Source organism: Symphodus melops (genome assembly GCF_947650265.1).
Source record: "Symphodus melops genome assembly, chromosome: 6".
In the NCBI taxonomy this organism is placed as follows: domain Eukaryota; kingdom Metazoa; phylum Chordata; class Actinopteri; order Labriformes; family Labridae; genus Symphodus; species Symphodus melops.
The window spans coordinates 16,862,027-16,883,013 of record NC_136696.1 but is presented as its reverse complement, the minus strand read 5'-3'; the positions used below and the strand labels follow the sequence as shown (position 1 = coordinate 16,883,013).

Below are 20,987 nucleotides of genomic sequence, written 5' to 3'. Positions count from 1 at the left end.
TTAAACAGAGTCTTTCCTTTTCCCTGAAGTCAAACACATGACAATCTGGTCCCAGAAGCTTAGCTCACAGTGAGAACGGACCTTCTACACTTTTTCTTACCTTAATGTTTTGATGTATATTGTTGAAGACAATTTGTTTGTTTTGTTTTCTCAGTCACAAAATCAATCTATTTATGAAGAAGAAGATCCTCTTCCTAATACATAGTGCACTTCTAGGACATAAAATGTAATATTAGAATGAAAAATATCTGCCTTTATTACATCTGTGTTTTTGATAGCTAAATTTGCAGTATTATTGCAAACATTGTTGATAGTCGCCCATATGTTCAAATGTTTAAAACGACAAAGCTAGTTCATCTCTATAGTCTCAGATGTTTTAATGTTTGGTAAGGGTCAGTTACTCAAAATAAATTTAAGAAATTACATTTATTGCATACTGTACATAGTTCAAAGCAGATTCTAAGCTATATCTGTTTACTACTCAAAACCTTTTGAGCTGGAATCTTTGGGTCACCTTACAGTTTGTTTATTTGTTGTTGTTTCAATTTCAATTTCAACCTTGAATCCTTGAATCCCTCGAATCCCTTGAATCCCTTGAATCCCTTGAATTTTACAGTAGCAGCATTGATGTTGAAATTGCCCTTACAAATAACACTAACCTTATTTCAATTGTTCATAAGTTTGTATTGCATATTTTGTATATCACAGTAAAGCATATTTTAGGCAGTTGTGTGTAGTCTACAGAATAATGAAGTTGTATTCTTAGTTGCACTGATTTTATAAATCTTTAAAATGGAGAATTTAGTTCTTTTATTATCTATTGTGTGTCTATTGTAAACTGTGATAAGTTAAAGTAACATCAAAGTTCTTCACAGTCGCCGCGACCTCCGACCTCCCCGCCAGCCCTCCATTGTGGGTGTGGGAGGCAGGCGGGTTCAACGAAGGTCGCCCGAAAAAATCAGAGGTGTATCATCATTATTGCCACTATCGTTTGCTATATTTGAATCTGAATAATTAAATTTATTTAGCAACTCATTTGAGTTATATTAAGTCAACTTTTAAGAAAGTTAGATTTAATTCATAATAATGTGTACAATATTTTGCCTCAATTTTATTGAGTAGTTCATGTGTATCTATGTTTACAGTGTATAGGTCAACAAGTTAGAAATTGTAAAGGATAAGCCATAGAAAATAGTTGAATATATTCAGCCTTACCATGATATACACATTTTCTAAAAGCCACAAAGTAATCACATATATAAGTCCCAAATGTATTTATTTTAATACAAATATTCCATTGTCAGTGCAAACATAAGCAAGCAGGTACAAAAGCATGCTCCTCATTCATCATAAAAGGTAATGACAGAGCAGTCATGCTTGCCTTGTAACCCACATAAAGCTGTAACCATCTTGTCAGAAAGGGTTTGCTCTGTCACCCTACATCAAAGAAATGTCCTTGGTTTGTGTCACACTGGATTTGTTTCACAGCTGTGGTGTGTGTGTGTTTGTTTGTTTGTTCACTTCAAAGACATTCAAAACAGGTGAACTGTGTTATACTGTAATGCGTCCACGAGCAAGCATAATCTGCATGCTGGAACTCCAGCTTGTCGACAACCCTCAAAATACCAAATACAAGTAACAAATAAATGAGTTAATGTGGCCGGTTAAACATTTAATGTTGTTAGAAATCACGACACAAAGCTGGAGGCTGCCTCCCTCTTATAATAGTCACACAAAACTGCTCTTTAGAAAGAGTGTACATCAGGTCTTTTAACATTATTGAAGAAGATCAGAAATCCACAGGTGAAAGTTTTCACTTGACTTAATGTACTTGACTTGACGTAATGTAGCCCAGTTCATACATGTCCTCTTTAGACAAAATAAGAGCCAATTACGCCTACTTTGGTCAAACACCTGTAAAATGAGCCAACTTCACCAGCGTTGTCTTCTCTGGACAAATAGCAGATTTGTGAACATTTCCTTAAATTTGAAAATGTAGCCCATTAAGCCTAGTTTTAGCATTTTCACTAAATAAATCAGCACCACTTAGGCCCTCCAACCAGCTGCTCCTGGACATGCCCAAAACGAGGCTTAAAACTAGGGGCATCAAGCCTTTTCTGTGGCAGCTCCGACACTTTGGAACAAACTACCTTTTAATATAAGATCTTTAAAAAAACATATATTTTCTTTGGCTTTTACCTCTAGTTGAGTGTTTTATCCCAACAGCAGTGTCCACTAGAACTTTTACTATTGTTTAGCCTTTTAACTTATTTATAAAATTGTTTTTACTGGGGTTTTTTGTTTTCTTTTTTAATGATGTTTGGATCTATTGTATTTTACTAAACTTAATGCACTTTGGTCCGCCTTGGCTGTTACAAATATGCTATAATAAAGTTGACTTGACTTGATTTTTCGCTGCCAGAGTTAAAACTAATTAATACAACTTAAAAGTTGACATGGAGCCTACTTTGGAACAACTGCATTAGAAAGAACAAGCACGTCTGTGAGCATTAGTATTCTACATCTGAAGATGGCTGTTACAGGGACTCTGAGTAACCAGAAGGCGCGTGCTTTACTTTGTTTTCGGCTGGGAGCTATTCTGTTTGTTAATAGGACACCACCATTTCCAACAGAGGAGACAATCACACCTTTCAGTAAAGACTTGTTGAGTTTATGAGCAGAGTTCACACAACAAATCTCGTTGAGCGACCAAACGCGCTTTTCCCGAGAGGTGGGCGGAGTCATAAAGCCAGAGACATTACAAAAAGAGAGATGTCTCACTAAGTACCATACATATGTTACACTGACAGCAAAATCACTGCCGGCGCGTCTGTTGTTTGTCATTTTGGGGAGAAAGTTGCTACAAGAGGTAGGACAAGTTTTTATTTGAGAGTATATCCTCTCAATAGACAATACATCCAATAGCGTTTTAGACAACCTGTAGTTTAATGCTAATTTCTCACTCCTGATTTTTTTTATAACATTCCCTGGATGAAATTATAACCCTATGTGAGTCACTAAACTATTTTCTCTTTTTTTTTTTTTTTTTAAATCAAAGGATCAACAATGTCTGATGAGTAAGTTCTGTCATCCCGTTTAAATCATTTGTTTTACAGCATTTATTGGCCTGTGAAGAATTTTTGTCTCAGAATAATAAGTGTCTTTTATTGGTTTGTGTATTTCTTAATCGTTTGATCCAACAAATTCAACATGGCCATCGCAGTGATGTAAGTCAAATCCTGCATGTCTTAAAATGCTATCTCATCTCAATAATTGAGAAAAACTAGGCCTAGTAGAAGTTGTGTATAGCTGAAATTCCTTTTCTTTTTTCCATTTTCATTAGTACAGACCACAATCCATGGCTGCCAAGCCAGAAGCAAAGGTAATCTCCGTTTTTTTAGATCATTAACCCATTGAGATCTATCTCTTTTACAAGGGAGGCCTGTCCAGGAGGACAGCAGCACACAATTATTTAGATTCTTTAAACATTTTGCAGGGTCAGTGGACACTTTCAAAGGGATAACATGAGACAAAATGCACTAACATAACTAATCCATGGCCACTTAAGCTACTGTATAGTAAGATACAGTATAAAGGAAGATAATAAGAGGGTAAATAGTAAACATGTGGCAGCTGTGACCTTGGAGTTATAACCGGTTGTCCACCAGTGAAAAGATATCATGTCCTTGTGCAAGATATTTAAGCCCCAAATTGCACCTGAAGGTATTGCGTGTGTATGTGTGTGCATGTGTGTGTGTGTGTGTGTGTGTGTGTGTGTGTGTGTAGCCAGAAGACAAGAAAGACAAGAAAGACATTCATTAGTTTGAATTTACCATAACAGTTGAATAAATTATCAAGTGGCTATTCAAAAAGCAATTATCTGTAATTGTTTCAAACCAGGAACTATAGAAGCACCTGGAGATTATGTACATTTGAATGAAATGTATTTACTTATGTTATATGTTCTCTATTGTTTTCAGCCCAAATGCAAGATTTCAGCCTCCCGTAAACTATCATTGAAGGTAACTTCTTGATAAAGATGTGTTTAATTATAACTCACTGAACAAATACCTCAAAATACCAGATACCTTTTCTGTAGACACAAACCTCTGATCTACGTTCTCGCCGATACCTTCAGATCCTTCTGCTGGCTCGTGCGTCAGAGGAGCTGGAGGCAGAGAGAGTTGCGAGAGAGGAAGAGAAGGTTCGCTACATTGGAGAAAAGCTTCCCCCACTGCAGCTCACTGCCTTAAACATGGATGAACTGCAGGCAAGAATGACAAAAATGTCTGAAAAAAACCCCCCCAGAAACCCAGAGACCAATGTATACAAGATTGTTCATGTTCCTTGTTTTGCAGCAAATCTGTAAGGAGATGCATTCACAGACCGATATGGTGGATGAAGAACGTTACGACTTCGAAGCTAAAGTCATCAAGAACTACAGAGATGTATGTTATTCCCAAAGCAGATTTAATAGGAAATATGTATTTAGAAGTATATGAAGAAAGGTTGTTCTTTATCTTTTTTTGTTTACGCCAACAGATATATGAACTGAATCTCAAAGTGCAGGACCTCGGAGGAAAGTTCAAGAAGCCAGCTTTGAGGAAGGTGAGAGTGTCAGCAGACGAGATGATGAGAGCTCTCTTCGGCTCTAAAACCAAAGAGTCCATGGACCTGAGGGCAAACCTCAAGTCTGTAAAGAAAGAGGACATAAAACAAGAAAAGGTAAGGCTACTCTATCAGATATATCTGAAATGTTTATAAAAAAGAAACCTAACGTCTTATTGCGTGTGTCTTCTTAAGGAGATGAACATGGAGGTGGGTGACTGGCGTAAAAACGTGGAAGCCATGTCTGATATGAAGGGCAGGAAGAAGATGTTTGATGCATAAGGTTAAGGCATTATCCTGATCATTTATTCAAATAACATTTATTCACAATAGATTTGAGGCAAACATTGTAGAGAATAATTTTGTTGAAGTTTTGCAATTCATTTGATCTTGACTTTGTCCTTGAAAGTTATTTAAAGGGATTTGTAGTTATAATTCATGTACAGTCTCTGCTAAGCTATGCCATTGACCGACAGGCACAAAGCACCTGAGATATTTTCTGTCAGAGGCAGGATATACTTAGCCTTTCCTCTGGACTGGAATGAAGTCCTCTCAAATAATAAACAGTAAACACTGTCACACACACTAATGCACGTCCTTGGATCCATATCACGGTGTGTCAGTAAGATGAAGGTTGAATGGTGGAGTCAGCAGCCCCCAACAAATTTATGAGCACTCGTGAGCATCAGTGCAAATATAGTGTGTACCATTGTAGATTCATATTTATATTCTTACTGTGCATAGAAGTTTAAATGCTTGAAATTGTCATCATGCACCACAGTTGTGCTGGTTGTTGTCTCAGATTTCCTTTTGCCTTACCTTGTATTATATGTGTATGTATATGTGTAAAGCCTTAGCATTGACAAAAAGGTATTCTCTTTGGCCATATAATCAGCAGTCCTGATTCACATACATGCAGGAAGATGTATTTTCAAGCCACAACACCATCCAGACAGCAAGAAACCACTGACCATATTCGCTGGGCGGCCATTTTTCAAATGTTGTTTTACAGCTCAGAAATTACTTCAGGTAAATGCTTACTATGTTGTCTATTGGTAGATAATTGATTATTAAATATTTAATTTGACCAATTTTTTTCCCCCCAGAAGATCTACCGGTATTTATAATCTTTACAGTTGTTGATTGATTGAAGAGCGGTAAAATCGTAGCACAGGAGACAATATGATTCATCAGGTAGCAACACATATACCACATGATCATTAGCTGGTTGTGGAGTGGTGTACCTGTAAATGCTTAAGACATGTTGGTGAAGCAGAAGCAGAGTATACCTTCCACTTCACATTACAACACCACCCCTTTTGTTAACATTGAAATATTGACATCTTAACTGACTTTTACAAAGTGAAAAGATACAGACTGCTTTGACAGGTTTCATGTACAGTAGGAATTGGTGTCAGAATGTGCAATCGACCCAAATGATTTGATTTAAATCAAACTATGGTTGTATAGAAATATGTGTAAAAGGAATGATCCAGGCATTTAAACGGCAAAAGGATCTGAAAAATTTATTTTACAAATTGGAAGAGCCTCTAGACCATTTAGGTTTGTTTTTGTCTTTTAATTCCAGGTTTCACACGATTAGTCAAATAATAAGCAAACAGTTTTAATGAAATAAAGGCAAGAGAAGTTTATTTCACACATTTTCAAAGCAGTGTAAAATAAAAGAAAAAAACAAACAAACATAACCCTAAGTGAAGAGTCTCCAAAACTGAACAAATAGGTTAATTCCCAACACAAAGATGGGGATGAGGTATATCTAATGGAAGAAGAGAAATTAATAGAATAGAAATGGACGAAGAATAATATCTAACATCCTTGCAAAATCAGGATCCACATTACAAAAGCTTAGGTTCTTCAGTACAAGAGGATGTGAGTGAGGCTGGAAAGAAAGAAAAAACACAATTCCTGGCAGTGTTGCTCGACAAAAGAGAAAACAGCATTGTTTGGCATTAGATGAGAATTGTGTTGCGTTTTTAATTCCCTAAATCTCAAAAGAAACTGTTCAACAGCTATCAAGTTAAAAAAGACTGAGAAAGGCACAAAGACTTGTATCACAGGAATGTGAACTGTGAGAAAATGCTGCAATTTGTCTGGTCTTAAATAACAATAAAACAATGTAATAAATACACAAGATAATTTTTTCTCTCACTGAATTTCCTGACTGTTTCAACACAAAAAATATTTCCTAATGTTAGAATGGGAGGCTTCATAAACAAAAACAAAACACAGAGTCATTGAAACAAATGTGTTTCAAAAAGTAACCTTTACGTTCAACAGATTCTCAAATTATCTCTGTATAAAACATAATGGTCTATCCTCTGATAAAAACTAAATGCTACCATCAATGAAACAAATCACTTCCGTTTTAAAATGTGTTTGCAGCTTAAGGCTTTTCCTGTCTGTAATCTCAAAAAACAGACCTTTGTGGCCCCAGTACCTGAGTAGCAGTCACAACAGAAGGCACAATTTGTGTCAATGCAAACAAAAGGCCACTTGCCAAGTTAACTGAGGTAAAAAATAAAATCCTACAAGACTGATATAATAAATATATATCTTTTTATAATTTACAACATCGCAAATAAGGCTGTACCAAATGCACAAATGGCAGTCAGTTTGCATTATGCCAGAAAAAAAGAAAACATTTTTTCCTCCAGTTAAGACTCTTGTGTTCTTAATGGTGTGGGACACGTGTGTTTTCAGTCAGCAACAAGGTGCACAGCATCATCTTCATATGTAACATTTTATAATCATGGCAGTCAGAGCAGTACCCTCTCAGTAGTTAACACATCCAGTGAAATAAATGGAGTATACCAGAAGTAACTCCTTACCTAGCTTCAGCTTAACGCAGCTTAAGCTGTTAAAGTGCTCTGGTGGCCCTGGTTGTTGTAACCATGGAGACCCTGGTCACAGTGAGGCGACAGGACATAAGGTCACCTGTTGCTAGGAATCATCTGCCGGTTCCACATGCCACGTTTGGAGTGAAAGTGGTGGAAGAAGTTCCTCAAGTAGATCCTCTCTACTTCCAGGCCTCCCTGGAGAATTCTGGAACAGAGACCAGAGGAGAGTTTTTATCCATATCTTTTTTTGGAATGGGGTTTTTATATATATGCTACATCAGCACCTTTCTTCTTTAGTGTCTTCGGATAACTTGTGACTGTAAATGATAGACAACACCATTTGCGTGTTAAGAAAGTATGGACACACCTGTCAAGAAGCTCCCAGTCTTCTCCTCCCCAGCGGTTTGTGAATTCTTTGGTGTTCATTCCTCCCACTGCATCCAAATCTGATTTATAGATCCCCAGCAGACCAAAGCCATTGACTTCCCAATAACCTGCAACACAGACAAAAACATGAATGCATAACACTTCTGCAGCAAACCTTTTATTTTCCCCTTCAATGCCTTCATCATTTAACCCGTATCCCATTGTTTTGTTCTCTCTTGTTTTGTGTTACGTGTTGGTGAGTCAGAGACTGTCTGAGTCACACAATACTTGTCCTACAATGACCACTGCCTTCCTCATATTAATGTGTTTTCACTAATCTACACCTGCCACAGGTTGCAACCTGGCATGACCTGATGTCATAATACTTTAGAAAAGGTGTAGCCAGCATGGCAGAAATTTTACAGGTCTGTTTCTATCCAGCAACAGTTTTCTTTATGTTAATGCCAGAAAAAAAAGATAAAGAGAAGCGTGGAGATTCCCCTTAGAGTAAAAGTGAATCTCTGTTGAATGAAGGGTAAATCTCAAAGTAAACAGAGAGCACTTAAAAACAAACACAAAGTAGGCTTCCTTTTACTTTCTCTGTATTTCCTGTGGTTTTAAAAGGCTCTCTGCTCACACTTTGCATAAAAGTTAGGAAATTGTTAGTGTTTAGTCATTTTAGAGAATTTTACCAGCTCAAACATTCTGTATTTTGGAGTAAACTAGAGTAAAACTAGAGCAGTGCTTATTTTTATTAACTGAGCCTTTAAAAAATCTGTAGTTCATTTTATTTAATTCAAACGCATGACAACATCGCTGAATTTTTTTATAACAGCAAAAAATGTTGAGCCATATTTCAGTTCAAGTGTAAGTGCATCTACCTCTGGCTTCAGATGGCGTAGACCCACAGTCAAGTCTCAAGACAATTGGAGCAAAAGCCATGTATCCCTCCACACAGTGCTTCCTGATGGTGTCGATGATGGAGGGAGGGAAGTGGATGTGTAGGTCACAAAGGAACACAATGCTGTGGTCATCCTGAGGGAGAACGAAGGGGAAAAGAGTTTTATACAAGTCTACTCATATCTATCACTTCTATTAATGCTTCTATTCATTGCTGAGTGATGCATTAATACTCACATCTATAAGGTTGATACCTGCTTGTAGACCAGCAGAGCGCTCAAAGTTTCCACCAAGCTTCACATACTGATACCTGTTAAATTCAAAACAAACAGTTTCAGTACACACATATCCTGTTCAACATAGACTGTATATACATGGACATATATCCCCAGTGGTGTCATACACTGGGTTTTAAAGCAGACTTCTGAAGCTCAACTACTGTATGTTGATGGCCAAATTGGAAATGCTGTCTCAAGCTAACTTTAGAGGCCTTAAAAAACAGCAACAACAAGCCTGACCAGCACTTAGATCTGGTACGCCCCTTCATGTGATTAACTCTTATCCTTAATACAAATTTTTTTTTTAAAGGGCGGACTAGTGAAACAACTGATCTGCTGTGTGTGTGCATAAAGACTTGCATAAAAACCCAAATCATATTTTGCACCAGGCCATTATTTCTGCACGTTTCAATATGGGCTGTATACAGAATGCAACCCCTAACCCGAACCCAGGTCTTTTGGAGCCAGCTTCAAGCAGACACTCTAGGATTTTTTTTTGCAATTCCTCATAGGCGTAATTCCTTACAGCTGAGGTTTCCGCTTGGTTTACAAGTGATGCACACTCATCCTCACCTGACGAGTTTGGATTTCTGCAAAGCACTCCGCACGTCCATGTCGGTGCTGTTGTAGTCTGCAATAATTAGATTGAAGTTGATGTCTCCCGTTTCTCTGAACAGCTGTTCCATGTCAGATATCAGCTGCTGCACCCACCGGGCCTGATTTTTCACTGCAATGATGTGTGGTAAAGTATGAATAAACAAAACACTGAAAGGGAAGTATGCAAAAACTGCAAGCACAGTCTGTTCATGTCAGTGTTCACATGAGCGTGGTAACACTTCTGTCATATACAGTAGCAGCATAATCATTGCTAAGAGCTAGGTGTTTGAGTGCTTTTATCTCACATAGACACATAATAGATCACTTTAAACTAGACAAAACTGCTATTGGATGATGTGCTCTGCAAGATGACAACTGGGTCTTCAATTAGAACTTAGACTTTTAAGATGCAGACTGGCATACAATCTTTTTTCCTTCACATACAAAAGACTTAAAAAACGTCTTTTTTACTAAAAGTTTCAGTTATATCTGAATGTTTTCATGACTGCAATATGACAGCAAAACAAAATAGAGCTCTCCCTTTCCTCGTAGATATTTACAGGAATTCTGTTAGGACACTTCATTGTCAATGTGGTACAGAAGAACGTGTCAAAGTAGACGATGCACTGATGATGTTTATAATATTTTCTCACTTGTTACTTTTTTTGAAATGCTTGTGAACTGTTGGTGTCATTGTTTTTGGTGAATTCCTGTCACACAATTAAATGTTTTTGTGAATTGTAAGACTCAAAAAGAAAAATCTAATCCTCAAAGGAGCAGAACAAAAAAAAAGGTTTCGTGAGTTGAATGGCTTAATTAAAGTTGGTTAAAGGTGGATATACCTGGTACTATGAAGTGGACTGTTGCAGTTGGATTCCAGCGGAAGCCCACAGGGTTGCACAGCACCAGCTGAGGTTTGGGCTGATGGAAATTTAAGTGGTCATCGTCGCTCAGCCCGCTGTGGCGAATCAGAGCATAAATGTAGTGTGAAAGGCGCAGCAGATTGCCGTTCACATCTTTCAGCTCCAAATCCAGAAGGTAGCGGTTGCCCTGGATCCCGTCCACACGCTTCACCACATTGACCACACGAACCAGTGCAAACTGTCTGCAAGGTCAGGCAGAATGAAAGGAACAAAATAAAATGTGCAGCAAAACAGTGATGTAATCTTTTAACATGATTGAACCTTCAGATAACTAATGTTTTCATTTACTATCTCTCGGCTCAACACAACTTTAGCAACTGGAACACCTTAAGAAGACAAGTTCACAAGCTGCAAATATGCATGTAAGGCTTGCAGTGAACATCACCACCACTGAGACAACTCCACGTTTCTGATCTATTTTAACTGTTTTTGTTTTTCTTATTTTAATTGTTCTAACTTCTGCTCTTAAACTCCATTTCATTGTATATTTTTGCCTTTTTAAATCTATTAAAATACTTCCTGTATTATTCTTGCTTTTCTCTGTTGTTAGGGTTACACCCGAGCCTTCTATTGTCTTTCATTCTTGCCTCCTCTCTATTGTTGTCTGTACCTTGGCACCACTGAAAATAAGGGTTCTCCCTCAATGTCTTTCCAAGGATTTAAATACAATATATGATGATGATGAAATGATGACTGATACTGACTGACTAAAAAAGCTGATATGCTGTACTCATTGTTAAATTGTTGTATCCTAAATTTACACATTTCATTAGTTCATAGAATTGTGTTGTCATATTAAGATATACAGTATGTGTTTTAAAGGTCTCATGTTGTGTGATCCAGATAATTCACATGGCCTGGTGCTTATACAAATAGAAACTCGTACCCTTGGTACTTGTTGTTAAGCTGCTCCATGAAAGCCTCCACCAAGGGCATAGCGTCACTGGCTTGGAGCAGCAGGTTGCCTGAGATGTTGCAGCGCAGGTCTATCCAATCCGATCGCTGTGCCTGAAGGTCCAGGGGGTTGACTTGGAAGGTCTGGTTCCAGTTAATCTCTGGGTCAAACACTGGCGCTGGAGTGCTATCCTCGTCATCAATACCTTCAAACTCTCCTACTGGTCCCCACAGGGAGTCTTTCTCCTCATCCATATTTGCCTGCCTAATCACAGCCCTGTTCTGAACCTCATCCTCATCGCCCACTTGGTCCTCACCTCCATTTGTATCTGACCAGTTGTCTTTTTTCCCTCTCGTGATTATCTTTGCTCTATGAATACTATTATCTGTATCCTTTTTAAAAGGCATATTCATCTCCATCTCCATATCCCTGAGGTGTTTTCTGCTATACGGCTCCCTCTGATTAGATCTCACTAAAGGGTGCTCCCTCTTTGGGGTGCTGGGTTGCTTGGTGGGGGGTGGATTGAGCTCCATTGCTCTTTTTTCAATTTCATTTTTCCATTGCTTGGCAATTTTGGGTGTTTCAAGCAAAGGAACATCACTGTTTACAGGTTGAAGACTGTGGGTGTCATTCTTTTTATGGGACTTCTGGATCTGACGCTGTTTAGGATTGAGCTGTTCTGACTGGAATTTGACAACACGTTCCTTTTTTTTAAGCTGCTTTCTATCCAAAGGGGTTGTTACATTTCTCTGTATTTGTCTCGCAGCTTTATTCACTGATTTGAGCTTTTTCCTTTTTACTTGTTTTGGATTCTTTTTTGGTTTTACCTTCTCTGAATTTTTAACCTGGCCCTGCAGTCTTAACCCTGTCTGGTCCTGTTGCAGGCGATGTTTTGTGGATTGCACTGACACTACTTGAAGGGGCTCAGCAAGTTTTTGTGCCACTGGTTGAGGCTTTGGCACCTGCAGTCTTGGAACAGAAGCGTTCCTGAGTGTGTTGTTAGATACTTGACTGGCTAATGAGAAGAGTTTTCGCCTGCGTCTCTGGATATAGTCATCATAATCGTCACCATAGTCTGGGAAAAGGGCATTATTTATCCTGTCCCGTCTGGCTTCGTTTTCTCTTCGATAGGCTTCAATGTCAAACTCGTCTTCCTCATCTTGGTCGGATTTTCTTTTCTGGAAACCAAAATCTAATATTCACCAGAAGCAGGGTAAGAAAAATTAAGTATGATGTATACAATTGGATACAATCAATTTAATTTTATGAAGAAAAGACAAGTACAAATTACCCATGCCAATGTTTTCCTTTTCGGGGCGATCAATTCTCATGTACCTAGAAAAACCAAACCTGACAACAAGAGCACAAAACACAAGACATGATAAAAAGATTTGAAAGAAGTTAATGTGCCTTGTGATATGTTAAGAACAATATTCTGCTGTGTAAAAGATTCTATACAGTTTTAGTGTCATATCACCCTCTATTGGTTATGATTAAACTTTTGGCAGATAGCTGTCCATCTTGAATCTGGTTGTTTGCAAGATTTCTGCCACTTAAAAGGAAGTTGTTTTTGGCCACGGTAACTTTGCTAAATGTTGTTTAGTGCTCATGATGAATTAACGTTGGTTGTTTGTAATGTAGCAAAAACTAAAGTCTTTTACCTGCTAAGTTTCCTGAGATAACATTTGTTATGGCTTTGACACTATACAAATAAAGATGGATTGATATGTCAGCTGAGCACTTTTGCATGCATTTTCATTTAGTACTTAGTCACAAGAAGTCTTACTACACATTTATCTATTATCATTTATCAAGTTTATGCAAAAAGGTCTCACATCTTCATGTAGTAGGGGCTATCGTGGTAGAAGCAGCTCTTCTCTGTCTCCATGTGTGTTAGGCGGGTGTAGTCATTGGGGTAGATGTAGGACAAGTGTACCTGGGAAGATGAAATGAATATAATAAGGGTTATCTAACCTCCACCCTGTGACGATCAAACAGGTGTTTGCAAAGGTTAGAGAACAACAACAAGTGACAATCTCAAAGACATTCACGAGTCTGCTACGTGTAAACGGTGGCACAGACAAAGAGAAGCTGGATATCAATAAACAGTGCATTTTTAAAAAAACGAAAAGAAAAAAGAAAAAGAAAGCCACATTTTACAAAAGGACACCATCTGAATCTGAAACTGAGATCTCTGAGATTTCTTCTTCAGTGTGATGTAACCTACATAACTTATCCAAACCAGAAGTATGCCACCACTCTCACAGTAATTGTGCAAAGAAAACCACAGACTTATCTGAAGAAGGTCATTTCAAAAAATACCTTTTTTTTTTTTTTTTTTTTAACAATTTTAACTAGAGGAAATACACCACTCTCATGTCTGTCTGTTACAAAAGAAGAAGCTACAGCGAATTACCAGCTAGTTTAGCTTAGCATAAGGCTGTTAACGGGTACAATCAGCTAACAAGGTCTACGTAAACAATCGAAAAAATAATAATTGTCTGCTAGCATCTGAAATGCTTACTAATAAACACACTACATCTTGTTTGTTTAAAAAGCCAACGTAAAAAAAATGCATGTAGGTCACCACGAGAGACCCAGTAAATCATGACAAACGAGTTGATATAAAAATAAAACGATGAACATATAGGATGTAGAATCAGAGGACGGGAAATTCAGTTGTTTTCTAATAGATGCAAAGTGTCATGATCATCTTTCAATTTGTGATTGATAATTGTTTACACAAAGCACATCAGGAAACGGAAAAGAAATAAGGTAGTGCCATTTAAAAGTAAGAGAACTTCCTTTATCTGTACAGGCCAAACATATAAACAAACAAGTTATTTCCTTATTCATTAATGTTTTGCAACATAATTGCTCTCTGGTTCTTTAATTCAAATCCTTTATTGAGTGAACTGAGAACTCTAAATAGCATGACGTGAAAACAACCAAACTGAAATAAACAAGCTGGAGGAATACATACAAACTGTAGGCCTTGGTAGCGCATCAGAGGAAAGTCCTTGATTATGTAGCTGGGGTTGTACGAGCAGTCAGGCAGCACACCTTGTAAGAACTTGCTGTTCATTAGAGGCACTAAAAAAACAACCAGAACACACTTAATCAACTTCTTTGTGTATTCAGTGGGAGGGAAAAAAGTGCACACAACTTTTTATTTGGAATGGAAGGAATGACAGATTTCATTTGCACAGAGAAGAAACAGAGAGACTTCTCTCACCCTTGTAGAGAGTGTCTCGAAGGTCTTCTCTCAGCATGTCTGCAGCGACGCTGCTCTGTTTTGTGGGGGTGTGTTGGTGGCTTGCAGCCGTCTGTGGTATGTGTGCGACATCACTCATCAACAATGCTGACTCATCTGTGATATGAAGCCACAAGTCCCAAGTGTGAGTTAAGCATTTCTTATTGATTGTGCAAAGAAAACCACAGACCTGACTGGCAGTTGTGTATGTAATAACAAGTCAAACAGGCTTGGGTTATGAGACTGACACTAGATGAACAGATTCATTTATGGTAACAAATCAGCTTTCTACCATCTGAAAAAAATTGCAAGAATTAAAGGTTTTCTGATCAAACTGGATTCAGAGAAACGTGTTCATGCTTTTATTTCCAGCAGGCTGCATTTTGGTAACGGGGTGTTTCCAGGCCTCAGAAAAAAATCAGTCCAACAGTTGCAGCCAGAGTCCTCACCAACACAATGAGGGTGGAGCACATTACACCTGTGCTTCAATCACTGCACTGGCTGCCTGTGTGTCAGAGGATCGACTTCAAAATCTTACTACTGGTCTATAAAGCATTGAATGGTCGTGGCTCTAGATACATGTCAGATCTACTTGTAGAATATAAAACACCCAGACGCTCAGGTCCTCAGGAAGAGGTTTACTCAGTGTTTCCAGAGTCAGAAGCAAACAAGGTGAAGCAGCTTTTAGTTGCTACGCTCCTCACCTGTGGAACAAACTCCCTGAACAACTGAGGACTGCTGCCACACTCAGCTCCTTTAAATCAGGCCTTAAAACTTTATTATTCACTCAGGCTTTCAATAGAGATATACTTTCTGCCTTATTGCAACACATTCTTCCATTTTTAATAGTTTTTATTAGTAGTCCTTTATCGAGTACTTTTACAATCTTCTCTGTCTTTTAATGATATACAATCTTTCTTTTGCTCTGTTATTATTTCATTTCTGTTGCATTCTTTCCTTAAGCTCTGTCTTATTGTATTTCTCTTTTTATGTCTGTAAAGCACTGTGAATTGCCTTGTGTCTGAACAGCGCTATATAAATAAACTTGCCTCCTGAGTCAGGGGACATGTTGGATCAGACCATTAGGGGAAATGTTGAATAGAAGCAGCAAAGGATTCTTTTTTTATTATTATTTGAAAAATGATTCCCCTCAAATGTCCTAAATCTGGAGCAGGCCCAAGTCCCTAATATTTATTCAGGTGTACAGAGATAGATTTTGTACTTACCAACATAGAGAGAGATGTGACGAGATTCAATAACCATGAATCTAATGTCATGGTCCATAAGCTGCCACTGCGCGGGGAAAAAAACAACACAAATGTCTCCTCCACTGTATCACTCACAATGAATAGTGAGAAAAGTAAGAAGAAAACATATCCTTTAACTGAGGACTTCAACTACTTACTGCCACCTCCACGTGGTCAGTCCCTCTGTCGTTTTGCTTGTGGATAACTTCAAAAAAGTACCTGCCCCGAGCAGATAACCTATTAAAAATAAAATAAAAATGAGCATTGGGTAGAGCATAATTTAACTGTGATTCAAATATGCAGCACTTGTGTTGTTTGTCCTGTTTGCTTTAGATGACAATAAGAGAAAAATCAGTGTATATTAAAACCTGCCTGGAGGGTATCTGATTCAGCATGAAAGTGACCCTCCTTCCTCGCTTCCAAGATGACCAAACAAACTTATTCTACGAGACTACGCAGATTAAACACTTTAAAATAAAAATGTCCTCTTTTAGTCACGTTTACTCAAAAATAATCTACTGCACTCTGGTTTTCCCTTTAAACATTTTTTTACAATCGTGCTCATTTTCATCGAAGTGCTGACTGCTCTTTGTTGAGGCATTTGTCTGATTGTGGGGCAGTGGGGGTGTTTGTCCTAGCACTTAACAACAGCATCACAGAAAACAACTTTACATCAATCAGAACCTTCCAGATATAATTCTTTCCCTTTTGTAGTGGAGGCTTCCTGGAGAATCGTTCATCAATGCTTTTCGAATGAACATTCAGTTTTTCCTTAAATAGCGGCATTCTGTAGCCGAGAAAATTTCCTCACAGTATCAGTGAAATCGCCCCCACAGTGTGACCCAGCATTTCAGTGTTTACAATAATGCTGACATGCAAGAGTGACAGCAGCTGTATAGAGTCTTACAATAGGTTTCATTTACAGAGTGGCAGAGGCACATTCACACAGAAATGCTTTAGCTGAGGTTATTAGAGACTGGTTTGATGTGAAACCGGTTACTCATCATGTGATCTAGTATGTACTGCTATCAAAGTACAAGAGACTTAAAGGAGAGAATAAAAACCAGGCCAATATGTGTGCTGAAAACCCAAGGACTGTAACACCTTCAGTGAGAATAAAACTTTAAAAGACACCAAAAAACCTTTTATAGAGTTTGTTTACTCTTATGTTTTTTCAAGTTATGAGGAAATACTAAAGATTTGCAAGGATGTCTTTCAGTCAAGTTAAGAGCTGTGAGGTGGTATAATATAATATAATATTACTGCACGCATAATAGAGAGGCGTCTGTTGATTTGAGGAGGAAAATGTCATCTAGTGTCAACTCACCAAACCGGTGGGGAGGTTTGACTGGCATACTTCTCAAACTCGCCAGGAGCTGTCCACTCTTTGCCTGTCTAGTAAAACAAAACCCACAGACAGGATTTTATTAGATTATGATAAACCTAACTAAGGGGCTTTAAAAGACGACAGACATTCTTACCTTTCCAACCCATGCTAGTAACTGCAAGTTCAAGGTGGAGTCATCTGTGCTGAGCCAAAACTCAGAGTTGTCATCCGAGCTCAAAGCAAACACATACTCTCCTGATAACAAAGAGGAAAAAAAGACAAAGCGATAAAGAGGCCGATTTCAGGAGAGTGTTGCACGCATGTGCTCAGTGTGGTAACTGGCAGGAAGTAGATGAAAGAAGAAGTGTTGTACCGTCAGTATATGGATGTATATAACCAAATATTCTGAGTCCGTAGTTGGTCCACTGAGGAGTAACGGCCAGCTTCTGCACTGTAGTCCTGGACTGAAAGCAACCAGAGGGAAACAGAGGATCAGATAAGATGTTTACAGAATAAAGACTATATGTCCAGTCTATGGGGAGGATGATCTAGCATTTGCATGTGGAATGTTCCTCTGAGTGAAAACAAACTGTACGTGTGTTTACTTGTGTCAGAGTGAAATACATTTCAGTCAGCAGTGACATACAACATTATTTTTTAAAATACAAGAAGGTGATTCATAAAGATTTGATAGTGTCAAGCAGATGGTTTGATGATAATCCATGACTAATTGTTGCTGTTATCTAAATAAACAAAGCCTTTCCTTACTTTTCAGAGGACTTTTATCACTCGAGCGATAAACACATCTAGCACATTGTTTTCATCGTTTCAGTCCACCCTCCCCCAAGAGCACCTGTTTGCTGTTCAGCCTGATTGAGGACCCATGCAAACGCTCCTAACCATTGATGTTTTCATGATTTTCTCGTCTGGTGTAAAATATCGTAAACAAATAGTTCCAAACCTAAATATATCTAATAATAATAAATCTACCTCTATGACAAGGTGAAAATCAATACTTTATGTTAGAACAACCAAACTCATTAGCTATTGGTACCTTTAACTAGCAACCAAATACCGGTTACCAAATATTGGTCTTCTCTATTAATGCCTTTCCTATCAAGTCCTGTAACATTATCAAACTGTAGGAAACATATTGACAGCAGTCTCCAACCTGAATAAGTGTCAATTCAGTGTCAAGTGAATCGGAGTAGAATCTGAGTTGAACTCAGGAGGCAAAGGTCAGACTCACGTGAGGATACAGCGGGTAGTGTAGGTTCTTGGAGAGGTCAGCTGTAGAACTGCCACACCAGTCCTCGAAGACGTGCAGATTGGCCTTTCCCTTATACTTCAGGAAGAAGAAACGCGCTATTGTATTTGTGCTCCAGTTGGTCAGCAGTGAGACAATAAACTATCTGGCCTCAGAACAGAGCCGACTAAAACCAACAAACACAGACCTATTTGGATACCACTTGAAAATACAATGACAGGAGTACTGCTTTCAATTGTCACCCAATTCCTGTTGTCCATCCCTCTTCCTGTGTACAGACATGTAGAAAGACGACACATTTTCTCCTGCATCTCAAGCTGTAATAAGCTTGGACAATTTTTTTGTTTAAAAAAAATTCTTCTAGTAAACTTCATCAGAGTTTTAAACACTAAAACATGGTACAACAAAGCCTACACTATTTGAATAGCTTGATGCCCTGAGAAGGTTTTCATTGTGGTTTGGGTAAGCTAAACCTCTACACTATGAGAGGGGTGGATCACAGGAATGACGAGACAATGGACACTGCTGTCAAATATCTGTAATCATTTCAATGAAAGTCTATCTGAAACCCTCGAAGACATACACACTCGCACACAGGTAACTGAAGACGCAGAGGCCCAGATGTCCTGTAAACAAACACCTGTGTGACATCTGCCAAAGAGGCCATGTTATCTGATCTGTGTGTGCTGATCGCAGCACGCTGGCAGAGTAAGACAGGCAAGAGTCAAAGCTTTGGTCCAGTAGTTCATCACATTTCGTAAGCACTTGCTTAAGCTAAACTGTCTGCTGTCATCAGCACAGTTAGTTAAATGTTAGCAGGACCTGGGCTCTAAAGTTCAGACAAAAGGTCGTAAAATAATGACTCACAGGCCTTGTGCTGCCAGAAATTACCTACAAGCCTCTTTATGACTTTCCAATGTCTGTGGTCGAAGACACATTGACCTGGAGTCTAAAAAGCTTATTTTCTCCCAACTTGGATCATATTTCTTTCATTCATTTTACCATAGCTCTGCTGTTTCTTTCTCCTTGCCTTCCAATCAATAGAGCGTTAAATCTGTGAGAGCTGTGGAATTCAATGTACTCCTTCGTTCTCCGTTTGTTCTGAGATTTCAGGAACTGACAGAAATAAACTTTGCCACAAACCTCCGTAACATGTTGCACTTCGTGACTTCATTGTAATCTATCGCAGCCTTTACTTCCTCGTGATTCCGTTTTCATTATCTGCCTTAAATCAAACTGTTTTGGTGAAAATGGTTGGCAACATAAATACTGTAGATAAGATCTCATATAGTGACCGAAGTTACTTTACATGGTTATGTTGATGTAAAGAAAGACTATCCATCAGCCTCTCTTTTGATCTTGACTTTAAGCTGTGAAATTCATCTTCAAGTAAAAAAAGTCAAATATCCTCAAATTAGCTGTAAGGAGTTACCAGCAACTGGCCGTAGCAAAGCGCTGCTTGGTAAAGTGGAAAATATGAGGACGCTGATACGGAGGCAGGAAATATACTGTTTACTGAGATAAGTTTACGCACTGAGGTGGGAGGGGATTGGGCAGGCCGGGGCAGGTTATTCAGAGTTCAGAAGAGGTGAAAAACTGTGTTTAAGCTTATGAGCATCGAGGACACACACACACAACACACACACACACACACACACACACAACACACACACACACAGACACAAACACACAAATACACACCTCTGGTTTCCAGGTTTGTGGAGTGAAGCTGGATCTCCAGGCAGCAGAATCCTCCATGGAGGCTTGATTGTCATTTCTGACCTGGAATAACACATGTGCAGTATTAAAAAAATCACTTTTACATGTTTCTGAACAAACACATCTTTGATTGCATCACCCTATTTCCGCTACCACTTCTTTTCCATGCATCGCCCTTACCCTGTCAAACATGGCTGTCCTCCAGCTGCCGCCAGCTTTAACATTCATGCCTGAGGAAGAAATGGGAGAAAATATCAGAGCAGCACAATGCTGACAGGCCAAACACATGACGCATTTTTATCTGAAATTGAATGATAGACGGTGGCTTAATTTGCATCTTGCAGCATAAAGCCAAATCTGTTAATTCACAGACTGAGGTGTATGAGGGCAATGCAAATTTGCACATTTACTTATATAAACTGCATCTCAAAAATTGCTGCTCGTCACGTTGCACAGACAGCTCTGATCGAAAAAAACCCCCCAACCTCTCCTTAAAATGACTTCACACCATGCAGACCACCATCCATCCCACCCAGTGTTACAGTCTGATCTGCTCGATACTTCACAGCAAATGTTAACGGATTTCCAGTTTTTCTTTCATGCAAAACATGCTTCTCAATCCATTACTTCAGATTGTATGCTGCTTGAACAACATTTTCATTTCTTAACCCATGACCATTTAATGGAAGTAAACTAAGTCACAGCCTTAACTGAGCTGCTACCACTCTCATGTGTGGGCAAACATCTCT

At 38.6% G+C, this 20,987-nt stretch overlaps 2 protein-coding genes across 2 annotated transcripts in view; one reads left to right on the top strand and one right to left on the bottom strand.

Annotated features, from left to right (window-relative positions):
* The first annotated feature begins 2,796 nt into the window (after positions 1–2,796).
* tnni1c (troponin I, skeletal, slow c) lies at positions 2,797–5,703 on the top strand. The gene is made up of 8 exons (XM_079346078.1): positions 2,797–2,869; positions 3,059–3,081; positions 3,349–3,382; positions 3,981–4,022; positions 4,139–4,270; positions 4,359–4,448; positions 4,543–4,725; positions 4,804–5,703. The coding sequence occupies exons 2-8, from the start codon at positions 3,074–3,076 to the stop codon at positions 4,888–4,890; spliced, it is 576 nt and encodes a 191-aa protein (XP_079202204.1). The 5' UTR covers positions 2,797–2,869; positions 3,059–3,073; the 3' UTR covers positions 4,891–5,703.
* Positions 5,704–6,166: 463 nt separating this feature from the next.
* Positions 6,167–20,987, bottom strand: part of b4galnt3b (beta-1,4-N-acetyl-galactosaminyl transferase 3b) — a 17,093-nt gene continuing 2,272 nt past the window's right edge. The window contains exons 2-20 of the mRNA XM_079346077.1: positions 20,419–20,468; positions 20,221–20,301; positions 18,502–18,597; positions 17,626–17,716; positions 17,407–17,507; positions 17,253–17,320; positions 16,084–16,162; positions 15,905–15,971; positions 14,661–14,795; positions 14,409–14,518; positions 13,261–13,361; positions 12,717–12,775; positions 11,417–12,617; positions 10,450–10,712; positions 9,584–9,737; positions 8,970–9,042; positions 8,714–8,867; positions 7,834–7,960; positions 6,167–7,671 (exon numbers count right to left, since the gene is read on the bottom strand). Coding sequence (XP_079202203.1) covers positions 7,560–7,671; positions 7,834–7,960; positions 8,714–8,867; positions 8,970–9,042; positions 9,584–9,737; positions 10,450–10,712; positions 11,417–12,617; positions 12,717–12,775; positions 13,261–13,361; positions 14,409–14,518; positions 14,661–14,795; positions 15,905–15,971; positions 16,084–16,162; positions 17,253–17,320; positions 17,407–17,507; positions 17,626–17,716; positions 18,502–18,597; positions 20,221–20,301; positions 20,419–20,468 — 3,122 coding nt within the window. The 3' untranslated portion in view covers positions 6,167–7,559. The remainder of the gene's footprint in view (positions 7,672–7,833; positions 7,961–8,713; positions 8,868–8,969; positions 9,043–9,583; positions 9,738–10,449; positions 10,713–11,416; positions 12,618–12,716; positions 12,776–13,260; positions 13,362–14,408; positions 14,519–14,660; positions 14,796–15,904; positions 15,972–16,083; positions 16,163–17,252; positions 17,321–17,406; positions 17,508–17,625; positions 17,717–18,501; positions 18,598–20,220; positions 20,302–20,418; positions 20,469–20,987) is intronic.

Coding starts and splice junctions, on each gene's coding strand:
- tnni1c (XM_079346078.1), top strand. Junction 4,023..4,138: donor CCCGTAAACTATCATTGAAG/GTAACTTCTTGA, acceptor CGATACCTTCAG/ATCCTTCTGCTGGCTCGTGC. Junction 4,449..4,542: donor TCATCAAGAACTACAGAGAT/GTATGTTATTCC, acceptor TTACGCCAACAG/ATATATGAACTGAATCTCAA.